Genomic DNA, 13,870 nt, shown 5'->3' with positions numbered 1-13,870 from the left:
GGCCTACCGGGGAACAGTGGAGTTAACTGCCTTGTTCAGGGGCAGAACGACAGATTTTTACCTTGTCAGCTCAGGGATTCAATCCAGCAACCTTTCGGATACTGGCCCAACACTCTAACCACTAGACTACCTGCCTCCCCTCTCTAACCACTAGACTACCTGCCTCCCCCCTCTAACCACTAGACTACCTGCCTCCCCTCTCTAACCACTAGACTACCTGCCTCCCCTCTCTAACCACTAGACTACCTGCCTCCCCTCTCTAACCACTAAACTACCTGCCTCCCCTCTCTAACCACTAGACTACCTGCCTCCCCCCTCTAACCACTAGACTACCTGCCTCCCCTCTCTAACCACTAGACTACCTGCCTCCCCTCTCTAACCACTAGACTACCTGCCTCCCCTCTCTAACCACTAGACTACCTGCCTCCCCTCTCTAACCACTAGACTACCTGCCTCCCCTCTCTAACCACTAGACTACCTGCCTCCCCTCTCTAACCACTAGACTACCTGCCTCCCCTCTCTAACCACTAGACTACCTGCCTCCCCTCTCTAACCACTAGACTACCTGCCTCCCCCCTCTAACCACTAGGCTACCTGCCTCCCCCCTCTAACCACTAGGCTACCTGACGCTCGTCCTTAAGCTTGAGTTCAATTGCACACAAAAAAATCATACAATGATGGAAAGACCTGTGTGTTGTTCTTGTTAACGCAGATAGAAAAGAGCTCCAACTTCTTAATCATAGTCTCAATTTTGGTGAAGAGGAGCCAATAGCAGTGAACGGTGAACATCAGTATGAATTTTATAATAGACACAAAAAAAACAAGACCACTTTAGTGCTTAAAAAAAACATTTTACTGATACTGCTCAAGTGTTCAAAGGTCTGTGTGTATTGACATAGACACTAAAGTGTATGAAATAATTATCTTACAAAAATCGATCTGTCCATGATAACGTGTTTACATGTAACACATTGTGTTTTCTATGTAACACAGACAAACATTAACTTTCAAACAGAACAGACAGGTAGGACAGAGGACAGGTAGGACATAGGACAGGTAGGACAGAGGACAGGTACAGTAGGACACAGGACAGGTACAGTAGGACACAGGACAGGTAGGACAGAGGACAGGTACAGTACGACACAGGACAGGTACAGTAGGACAGAGGACAGGTAGGACAGAGGACAGGTACAGTAGGACACAGGACAGGTACAGTAGGACAGAGGACAGGTAGGACAGAGGACAGGTACAGTAGGACACAGGACAGGTACAGTAGGACACAGGACAGGTACAGTAGGACAGAGGACAGGTACAGTAGGACACAGGACAGGTAGGACACAGGACAGGTAGGACAGAGGACAGGTACAGTAGGACACAGGACAGGTACAGTAGGACACAGGACAGGTAGGACAGAGGACAGGTAGGACAGAGGACAGGTAGGACACAGGACAGGTAGGACAGAGGACAGATACAGTAGGACACAGGACATGTAGGACACAGGACAGGTAATACTGATGTGACTACAGGTAGGAAACAGGACAGGTACAGTAGGACACAGGACAGGTAGGACACAGGACAGGTAGGACACAGAACAGTAATACTGGTGTGACTACAGGTAGGACACAGGACAGGTACAGTAGGACACAGGACAGGTAGGAAACAGGACAGTAATACTGGTGTGACTACAGGTAGGACACAGGACAGGTAAGACACAGGACAGGTAGGACTCAGGACAGTAATACTGGTGTGACTACAGGTAGGACACAGGACAGGTACAGTAGGACACAGGACAGGTAGGAAACAGGACAGGTACAGTAGGACACAGGACAGGTAGGAAACAGGACAGGTACAGTAGGACACAGGACAGGTAGGACACAGGACAGTAATACTGGTGTCATGGCAACAAGACTTTCAAACAGCAAAGTTAACAAGGTAAAACTAGTGCAACACAATAGAACGTCATAGTAAAACTAACTGATTATGAATCTATGGATCTCTGCCTCCGAAAGACAAGAGATTAAATACGAGATGGACGTGACAAAACACATCTGTTTTTCCATCTGGATATTGGAGAACAAGAGGTGTGTGATTAAAATAAAGTTGAAGTGTGAATGAAAAGGTTTGAACAATACTGTCAACAATTACAGCCTTCACTCTGTAATAAAAACAACAAATAATGTCATGAAATAATCACCTTGTATCTTCTGAGTTTTATGACATAAAGACAAGACTAAGACACGTCTGGACTGTGTAATAACACCTCTGGACTGAGTAATAACACCTCTGGACTGAGTAATAACATGTAATAACACCCCTGGACTGAGTAATAACACCTCTGGACTGAGTAATAACATGTAATAACACCTCTGGACTGAGTAATAACATGTAATAACACCTCTGGACTGTGTAATAACACCTCTAGACTGTGTAATAACATGTAATAACACCTCTAGACTGTGTAATAACATGTAATAACACCTCTAGACTGTGTAATAACATGTAATAACACCTCTGGACTGTGTAATAACACCTCTAGACTGTGTAATAACATGTAATAACACCTCTGGACTGTGTAATAACATGTACAAACACATCTGGACTGTGTAATAACACCTCTAGACTGTGTAATAACATGTAATAACACCTCTGGACTGTGTAATAACATGTACAAACACATCTGGACTGACAAAACAGCTAAATAATGATTGGTTTTCCACCTCTTAAAGAGGTTTCTGTTTTTGCTTATTAACCTTCGTGTTCAGTTCCAATTACCACTTGTTAGCCTTTCTGTTAGGTAGCACTACTTCTGTCTGACGGTGTGACATAATCCCACAATCAAGTGTTTATGTAGAGCTATGTAGTGTTTATGTAGAGCTATGTAGTGTTATGTAGTGCTATGTAGTGTTTATATAGTGCTATGTAGTGCTATGTAGTGCTTATGTAGTGCTATGTAGTGTTTATATAGTGCTATGTAATGTTTATGTAGTGCTATGTAGTGCTATGTAGTGTTTATATAGTGCTATGTAATGTTTATGTAGTGCTATGTAGTGTTTATGTAGTGCTATGTAGTGTTTATGTAGTGCTATGTAGTGTTTATGTAGTGCTATGTAGTGTTTATGTAGTGCTATGTAGTGTTTATGTAGTGCTATGTAGTGTTTATGTAGTGCTTATGTAGTGCTATGTAGTGCTATGTAGTGCTATGTAGTGTTATGTAGTGTTTATGTAGTGCTATGTAGTGTTTATGTAGTGCTATGTAGTGCTATGTAGTGCTATGTAGTGCTATGTAGTGTTATGTAGTGCTTATGTAGTGCTTATGTAGTGCTATGTAGTGTTTATGTAGTGCTATGTAGTGTTTATGTAGTGCTATGTAGTGTTTATGTAGTGTTTATGTAGTGCTATGTAGTGTTTATGTAGTGCTATGTAGTGTTTATGTAGTGCTATGTAGTGTTTATGTAGTGCTATGTAGTGTTTATGTAGTGCTATGTAGTGTTTATGTAGTGCTATGTAGTGTTTATGTAGTGCTATGTAGTGTTTATGTAGTGCTATGTAGTGTTTATATAGTGCTATGTAGTGTTTATGGGTGTTGAGATAACTCTTGGGTCGGCTGCTGAGTATAAGGTTGTTGAATGGTTGGTATAAGGTTGGTTTAAGGTTGGTTTAAGGTAGGTGTACAGCTGGTTTAAGGTTGGTGTATGGTTGGTGTAAGGTTGGTGTAAGATTGGTGTATGGTTAGTGTAAGATTGGTATATAGCTGGTTTAAGGTTGGTATATAGCTGGTTTAAGGTTGGTATAAAGTTGGTGTATGGTTGTTCTAAGGATGGTGTAAGGTTGTTGTTAGGTTTTTGTGAGGTTGGTGTAAGGTTGGTGCATGATTGATGTAAGGTTGGTGTAAGGTTTGTGTGTAGCTGTTTTAAGGTTGATGTGAAATTGGTGTGCAGTCGGTGTAAGATTGGTGTAATGTTGGTGAAAGGTTGGTGTAAGGTTGGTGTATGGTTGTTGTCAGGTTTGTGTTAGATTGGTGTAAGGTTGGTGTTAGGTTGGTGTAAAGTTGGTGTAGGGTTGTTGTCAGGTTGGTGTTAGATTGGTGTAAAGTTGGTGTAGGGTTGTTGTCAGGTTTGTGTTAGATTGGTGTATACCGTCGCTTGTGAAAATATTCACCCCCCCCCCTTGGCATTTTTCCTATTTTATTGCCTTACAACCTGGAATTAATTTGTATTTATTTTAAAAAAAATTTTTTGGGGGGGGTGTTGAATCATTTGATTTACACAACATGCCGACTACTTATTGTGAAACAAACAAGAAATAAGACAAAAACCAGAAAACTTGAATGTGCGTAATTACTACTTTATAGAGCCACCTTTTGCAGCAATTACAGCTGCAAGTCTCCTGGGGTTTGTCTCTAGAAGCTTGGCACATCTAGCCACTGGGATTTCTGCCCATTCTTCAAGGCTAAACTGCTTCCTTCAATTTGGATGGGTTCTCCAGCTCCTTCAAGTTGGATGGGTTCCGCTGCTGTACAGCAATCTTTAAGTCATATCACAGATTCTCAATTTGATTGAGGTCTGGGTTTTAACTAGGCTATTCCAAGGTATTTAAATGTTTCCCCTTAAACCACTCAGGTGAAGGTGGGACGAAGGTGAACCTCCGTCCCAGTCTCAAATCTCTGGAAGACTGAAGCAGGTTTCCCTTAAGAATTTCCCATGCATTTAGCATTACTTCAATTCTGACCAGTTTCCCCGTCTCTGCCGATGAAAAACACCCCCACAGCATGATTCTGGCACCACCATGCCAGAATCACTGGGATGTTGTTCTCGGGGTAATGACAGATGTTGGGTTTGCGCCAGACATAGTGTTTTTCTTGATTAGCCAAAAAGCTCAGTTTTAGTCTTATCTGACCAGAGTACCTTCTTCCATATGTACCTTTCACATGCCTTTTAGCGAACACCAAATGTGTTTGCTTATTTTTTTCTTTAAGCAAGGGCTTTTTTCTGGCCACCCTTCTGTAAAGCCCAGTTCTGTGGAGTGAACGGCTTAAAGTGGTCCTATGGAGAGATACTCCAATCTCTGCTGTGGAATTGAACACTACGGCAGCTCATTCAGGGGTCTCTTTGTTGCCTCTCTGATTAATACCCTCCTTTCCTGGTCCGTGAGTTTAGGTGGGCGGCCTTCTCTTGGCAGGTTTGTTGTGGTGCCATATTCTTTAAATTTTTTAATAATGGTTGCTCCGTGGGATCTTCAAAGTCTCTGATATTATTTTATAACCCAACCCTGATCCGTACTTCTCCACAACTTCGTCCCTGACCTGTTTGGAGAGCTCCTTGGTCTTCATGGTGCCGCTTGCTTGGTGGTGTTGCAGACTCTGGGGCCTTTCAGGACAGGTGTATAATATACTGAGATCATGTGACAGATCATGTGACACTTAGATTGCACACAGGGGGACTTTATTTAACTAATTATGTGACTTCTGAAGGTAATTGGTTGCACCAGATCTTATTTAGAGGATTCATAGCAAAGGGAGTGAATAGACACACACCACTTTTTATTATTTTCATTTTTTATCATTTCACTTCACAAATTTGGACTATTTTGTGTATGTCCATTACATGAAATCCAAATAAAAATCTATTTAAATGACAGGTTGTAATGCAACAAAATAGGAAAAACACCAAGGGGATGAATACTTTTGTAAGGCACTGTAGTCGTTGAAAGATTGGTGTATGGTTGGTGTAAGGTTGGTGTATGGTTGGTGTATGGTTGGTGTATGGTTGGTGTAAGGTTGGTGTATGGTTGGTGTATGGTTGGTGTATGGTTGGTGTAAGGTTGGTGTATGGTTGGTGTAAGGTTGGTATAAGGTTGGTGTAAGGTTCGTGTATAGTTGGTGTATAGTTGATGTATGGTTGGTGATAAGTTGGTGTAAGGTTGGTGATAAGTTGGTGTAAGGTTGGTGATAAGTTGGTGTATGGTTGGTGTAAGGTTGGTGTATGGTTTGTGTATGGTTGGTGTATGGTTGGTGTATAGTTGATGTATGGTTGATGTAAGGTTGGTGTAAGGTTGTTATTGGTGTTCCTCAGGGCTCAGTCTCTCAGCATCAGTGTATACACAGTACGGTCACAGAGGGAGAAACAGCTGGCTGTATACTGTACGGATGAAGACCTACGACAGGATTTACCGGTGATGCCGCTGTCTTACAACAGGTGGCGTCATACACAAGTCCGTCAACCCAAGTGCAGTAGATGTCTTTCCCTTTGTTCTGAATCCAGGTCATTGAACGCCACGTTAGGGTCTTTACAACTTCCCAGATCTCCAGAGAAAGGCTTTGTTAAGTTGGACCTTTCCCCTTGCTTCCTGTCCATCAAAACAGGTTCAAATATCCCCATGATTGAAATCAAATGGCTAACAGTAGAAAAAAAATATATATAAAAAAAAATAAACAAAGACTACAGATGAAATCCCAAGTGTCTGGCACAGTGCACGGTGTGGTAACTAATGAATAAATACACAAAACATAAATACTTTACATACGTGTACCTGAGCTCAGACCTATAGCACCTCTCTGACATCAGAGCACCAACAGGGGGGGGGGCTGACTCGCTGACACGCCACCCGCCCAACGCTCCGTCCCCGTTATTCAAAAACTCAGAGACACCACATCATTAAGGTTTTCAGAGTTTCATAGTGCAAGTGAAATGTCTTTATCGTCTCGCGGAAAGAACGTCCTTTAATTCCCCTTCAAGTTTAGTCCAGCTGCTCTCAGCTGCTGAACTTGGCGTGGACGATCATACGAGGCTTAGGTAGTGTTGGGGGTTGCTTAGGAACAGATCTAGGGGGGGAGGGAGGGAAAAGGAGATAGATGTTAAAAGTGCATGTTAAGTGTCATGTCCAGAAATTCACAAGTGAATGGTTAGAAAACTTATTCTTGGCATGACTGGATAAATTGATTCATCTCAGAACGCTGAACAAAATCCTCCTTGGCCAAAATCTTCCTTGGCCAGCCAGTAACAGTCTGTCAAGCGAGACTATAAGTTGATTGATCTAATGCTGGGTGTTGTCCAAAGTATCTGGGACGCACCTGTTGTGGTGTGGAACAGGTCTCAGCGGCCTGGGGACACCGGGGACAGGTACAGGGATGGGGACGCCGACAGCAATGGGACTACGAATCAGATGACCACTCCTTCCGGGGGAGTTAGGGTTAGGGTTAGCAGGCAAAGGCTTCTGGGAATTCCTGCCCAGGGGGTAGGCAGGTAAAGGCTTCTGGGTATTCCTGCCCAGGTGGTCGGCAGGTAGAGGCTTCTGGGTATTCCTGCCCAGGGGGTCGGCAGGTAGAGGCTTCTGGGTATTCCTGCCCAGGGGATCGGCAGGTAGGGGTTTCTGGGGTGGACTTGGCATCTCCAAATCCTATTAAAGACAGACACACCGACAATCAATCAAAACAATCAATGAATGAAGGAATCAGTCTATCAATCAAATCAAACCAACTCTTTATTGTCCCAATTTGGAACATGTGTAAAGCAGTATTAAGTCCAAAATGAGCCATGCTGATTCATTCAAAGCTTAGTCTGAACTGAAAACGGATGGAATCAGTCGACTCAGATGATAACGTTGACCCACACACACCACCAGGGGGCGATCAAAGCCACCTAATTGTACCCCGGGTCTCATCTGAGCTCTGTCTGCCTGTATTACCCATCGACACCATCCCTTGGTCACCATGGCAGCCCTCCCTCCCACCCTCCCCAGACAGACAGTATATATATATATGTGTCCAAAATGGCACCCTATTCCCTATAGGGCCCTGGTCAAAAGTAGTGCACTACTACCCTATAGGTCCTGGTCAAAAGTAGTGCACTACTACCCTATAGGTCCTAATCTAAAGTAGTGCACTACTACCCTATAGGTCCTGGTCAAAAGTAGTGCACTATAAAGGGAATAGGGCCATTGAAAAATCAGGCAGCATGTGATGAAGATCCGTCATGTGTTACTAATCTACTGTAGAGGGATGACATCATGATTAACTGTCTGGCTGTTACCTAGCGTACAGATGTTCCACATTCACACACACAGACAGACAGACGGACATAAATAAAGAACACGCACAAACACACACACACACACACACACACACACACACACACACACACACACACACAGACACACACACACACATCGTTTCTCTAAGAAGGAAAGAGTGTTTAGATACTCCATACAGTATCATACAGTACCATATAGTATCATACAGTATCATACAGTACCATACTGTACCATACAGTATCACACAGTATCATATAGTAACAAACAGTATCACACAGTATCATACAGTATCATATAGTAACAAACAGTACCATACAGTAGCACACAGTAGCATACAGTATCATACAGTATCATACAGTACCATACAATACAGTACCATAGCATACAGTATCATACAGTACCATACAGTACCATACAGTACCATAAAGTATCATACAGTATCATACCATACAGTACCATACATTATCATACAGTACAGTACAGTACCATACAGTACCATACAGTATCATACGGTATCATACAGTACCATACAGTATCATACCATACAGTACCATACAGTATCATACAGTACAGTACCATACAGTACCATAAAGTATCATACAGTAACATAACATACAGTACCATACATTATCATACAGTACCATACAGTACCATACATTATCATACAGTACAATACAGTACCATACAGTATCATACAGTACCATAAAGTATCATACAGTATCATACAGTACCATACAGTACCATACCATACAGTATCATACAGTACAGTACCATACAGTATCATACCATACAGTACCATACAGTATCATACCATACAGTACCATACAGTACCATACAGTATCATACAGTACCATACAGTACCATACCATACAGTATCATACAGTACAGTACCACACAGTATCATACCATAGAGTACCATACAGTATCATACCATACAGTATCATACAGTAGAGTACCATACAGTATCATACAGTACCATACCATACAGTACTATACAGTATCATACCATACAGTATCATACAGTAGAGTACCATACAGTATCATACAGTACAGTATCATACAGTATCAGACCATACAGTATCATACCATACAGTACCATACAGTACAATATAGTATCATACAGTACCATACAGTACCATACAGTATCATACCATACAGTACCATACAGTACCATACAATAACATACAGTACCATACAGTATCATACCACACAGCACCATACAGTAGAGTACCATACAGTACCATACAGTATCATACAGTACCATACCATACAGTACTATACAGTATCATACCATACAGTATCATACAGTAGAGTACCATACAGTATCATACAGTATCATACCATACAGTATCATACAGTACAGTACCATAGAGTACCATACAGTATCACACAGTACCATACAATAACATACAGTACCATACAGTATCATACCATACAGTATCATACAGTAGAGTACCATACAGTATCATACAGTATCACACAGTACAGTACCATAGAGTATCATACAGTATCACACAGTACCATACAATAACATACAGTACCATACAGTATCATACCATACAGTATCATACAGTAGAGTACCATACAGTAACATACAGTATCATACCATACAGTAGCATACAGTATCATACCATACAGTATCATACAGTACAGTACCATAGAGTATCATACAGTATCACACAGTACCATACAATAACATACAGTACCATACAGTATCATACCATACAGTATCATACAGTAGAGTACCATACAGTATCATACAGTACCATACCATACAGTACTATACAGTATCATACCATACAGTATCATACAGTATCAGACCATACAGTATCATACCATACAGTACCATACAGTACAATATAGTATCATACAGTACCATAAAGTATCATACAGTATCATACAGTACCATACAGTACCATACATTACCATACAGTATCATACAGAACCATACAGTACCATACAGTATCATACAGTATCAGACAGTACCATACAGTATCATACCATACAGTACCATACAGTATCATACCATACAGTATCATACAGTACCATACCATACAGTACTATACAGTATCATACCATACAGTATCATACAGTAGAGTACCATACAGTATCATACCATACAGTATCATACAGTATCAGACCATACAGTATCATACCATACAGTACCATACAGTACAATATAGTATCATACAGTACCATACAGTACCATAAAGTATCATACAGTACAGTACCATACAGTACCATACAATAACATACAGTACCATACAGTACCATACAATAACATACAGTACCATACAGTATCATACCATACAGTATCATACAGTACCATACAGTATCATACAGTATCATACCATACAGTACCATACAGTATCATACCATTCAGTACCATACAGTACCATACAGTATCATACCATACAGTACCATACAGTATCATACCATACAGTACCATACAGTATCATACCATAGAGTACCATACACTATCAGACCATACAGTATCATACCATACAGTACCATACTGTACCATACAGTACAATATAGTATCATACAGTACCATACTGCACCATACAGTACCATACAGTACCATACAGTACCATACTGTACCATACATTACCATAGTGTATCATACAGTACAGTTCCATAAGGTATCATACCATACAGTATCATACCATACAGTACCATACAGTATCATATAGTATCATACAGTACATTACCAAACATTATCATACAGTACCATACTGTACCATACATTACCATACTGTACCATACAGTATCATAACATACAGTATCATGCCATACAGTACCATACAGTATCATGCAGTATCATACAGTATCATACCATACAGTACCATACAATACCATACAGTATCATACCATACAGTACCATACAATACCATACAATATCATACAGTACCATACAGTATCGTACAGTACCATACAATACCATACAATATCATACAGTACCATACAATACCATACAATATCATACAGTATCATACAGTATCATACAGTACAGTACCATACAATACCATACAGTACCATACAGTACCATACAGTATCATACCATACAGTACCATACAATACCATACAATATCATACAGTACCATACAATACCATACAATATCATACAGTACCATACAATATCATACAGTACCATAACATACAGTACCTTACAGTATCATACCATACAGTATCATACAGTACCATACAGTGTCATACCATACATTATCATAGCATACAGTATCATACCATACAGTACCATACAGTACCATACAGTATAATACAGTACCATACAGTACCATAACATACATTACCATAACATACAGTACCATAACATACAGTATCATACAGTATCATACCATACAGTACCATACCATACAGTACCATACAGTACCATATAGTATCATACAGTATCATACAGTACCATACAGTACCCAACAGTACCATACAGTATCATACAGTACCATACAGTACCATACAGTATCATACATGACCACACAGTACCATACAGTACCATACAGTACCATACAGTATCATACAGTATCATACCATACAGTACCATACAGTACCATACAGGACCATACAGTATCATACAGTATCATACAGTACCAGCAACTATAATTGTTCTTTGCTCAATCATGTCACATGACCTGGATAGGAACCTTAATTGAAAGCTTTTTCCTCAAACTGTCGCCTTCTCTTTTTATGTGAGATGGTTCAGCACCATCCCCAGACAATACTTCCATTTTAATCTAATTCTAATGTCTGTTTAAGGCTTAAAATACAGGATAGAATCTTGCTTTGTTACATGATTGCGCAAAACACAGACTCCTTACTATAATGCAGTGGTATTCAACTCTGACCCTACGAGGTCTGGACCCTGCTTGTTGTCTGTTCTACCTGGTCATTAATATCACCCACCTGGTGTCCCAGGTCTAAATCAGGCCCTGACCATTAATATCACCCACCTGGTGTCCCAGGTGTAAATCAGGCCCTGACTATTAATATCACCCCACCTGGTGTCCCTGGTCTAAATCAGGCCCTGATCATTAATATCACCCACCTGGTGTCCCTGGTCTAAATCAGGCCCTGATCATTAATATCACCCACCTGGTGTCCCAGGTCTAAATCAGGCCCTGATCATTAATATCACCCACCTGGTGTCCCTGGTCTAAATCAGGCCCTGATCATTAATATCACCCACCTGGTGTCCCAGGTCTAAATCAGGCCCTGATCATTAATATCACCCACCTGGTGTCCCAGGTCTAAATCAGGCCCTGATCATTAATATCACCCCACCTGGTGTCCCAGGTCTAAGTCAGGCCCTGATCATCAATATCACCCATCTGCTGTCGCAGGTCTAAATCAGGCCCTGATCATTAATATCACCCCACCTGGTGTCCCAGGTCTAAATCAGGCCCTGATCATTAATATCACCCCACCTGGTGTCCCAGGTCTAAGTCAGGCCCTGATCATCAATATCACCCACCTGGTGTCTCAGGTCTAAATCAGGCCCTGATCAGAGGGGAACAATGGAGAAAAAAACCCCGCAGTGGAACTGTCTTGGCGGTCCATAGTTGAGTTGGAGGGCTATAGTGGATGTGTCGCCAGGCCAAGTTCAGTACAGCTGGGTTTGTCTCGACTCGGTTTCTGCTCAGTAATGGCAAAAGCCCTTGAGTGACGTTGGCTGGTTTACAGCGGGGCGGTCGCTCTGCCTCATCGGGAATATCACAAGTTTCACACGTTTTTGTTTTTGTTTTTGAGAGGTTTCTATACCCCTGAAAACTTTAGTGACGCTTTGAGGGCTTTCGTTACGCTGCCATCCGTCAAGTGATCGTAAAGTGGTTATGTTTCCCCTTCGGTTCCACTATTGCCAAGAGCTGTGGGACGAGGGGAAACTGGCACATTACAAAGGTTCTTTCTCTATGAGGCCTACTGAAGGTTATGTGAAGGCTACTGAAGGTTCTGTGAAGGCTACTGAAGGTTCTGTGAAGGCTAACTGAAGGTTCTGTGAAGGCTACTGAAGGTTCTGTGAAGGCTACTGAAGGTTCTGTGAAGGCTACTGAAGGGTCTGTGAAGGTTACTGAAGGTTCTGTGAAGGCTACTGAAGATTCTGTGAAGGCCTCTGAAGGTTCTGTGAAGGCTACTGAAGATTCTGTGAAGGCTACTGAAGGTTCTGTGAAGGCTACTGAAGATTCTGTGAAGGCTACTGAAGGTTCTGTGAAGGTTACTGTTGAACAACTACTAATCTGAAAATATTTGCAGCCGGTATTGTCACGCACGGACGGACGATTTGAGTACGATCCAAAATACAGGCTACAGTGTCAAATGGGGAAGACAAATTGAATCCAGGCCAGAAGGAAAGTGCACGTCTGATGGAATCCAGACATAAACCTGCGACTGTGAATGCAGTGGTAACTGTACAGCGCTCTTACCATTCATCTTGTTCCTGAGTTAGACCCTAGTGGGCAAAATTGGCTCAAATGAGGCTTTTCACAATGAGGGTCTTTTTAACAGCAAAACGGGTTCAAATGAGGCTTTTCACAATAAGGGTCTTTTTAACAGCAAAACGGGCTCAAATGAGGCTTTTCACAATGAGGGTCTTTTTAACAGCAAAACGGGTTCAAATGAGGCTTTTCACAATAAGGGTCTTTTTAACAGCAAAACGGGCTCAAATGAGGCTTTTCACAATAAGGGTCTTTTTAACAGCAAAACGGCAGTTATCCACTAGGATGGACACAGACAGCGTCTTTACTGAATACCAGAAGACCCCCATAGACACCCCATAGCCCTGGCTAAGCTGCCCCCAGCTGAGAGGCTCTTCGTGGGAAGAGTCAGCAGCCTG

General features: G+C 41.7%; 1 protein-coding gene across 1 annotated transcript in view; it reads right to left on the bottom strand.

Moving 5' to 3' along the window:
- Positions 1–5,522: 5,522 nt before the first annotated feature.
- Positions 5,523–13,870, bottom strand: part of LOC110517068 (disintegrin and metalloproteinase domain-containing protein 12) — a 234,598-nt gene continuing 226,250 nt past the window's right edge. Inside the window, exons 22-23 of the mRNA XM_090228882.1 lie at positions 7,070–7,395; positions 5,523–6,820 (exon numbers count right to left, since the gene is read on the bottom strand). Coding sequence (XP_090085008.1) covers positions 6,751–6,820; positions 7,070–7,395 — 396 coding nt within the window. The 3' untranslated portion in view covers positions 5,523–6,750. The remainder of the gene's footprint in view (positions 6,821–7,069; positions 7,396–13,870) is intronic.

The sequence above is a fragment of the Oncorhynchus mykiss genome, unplaced genomic scaffold, assembly GCF_057628025.1.
Source record: "Oncorhynchus mykiss isolate SJ-2025 unplaced genomic scaffold, ASM5762802v1 scaffold103, whole genome shotgun sequence".
In the NCBI taxonomy this organism is placed as follows: Eukaryota; Metazoa; Chordata; class Actinopteri; order Salmoniformes; family Salmonidae; genus Oncorhynchus; species Oncorhynchus mykiss.
The sequence above is the reverse complement of the archived record's forward strand: the minus strand, read 5'-3'. Positions and strand labels throughout refer to the sequence as shown.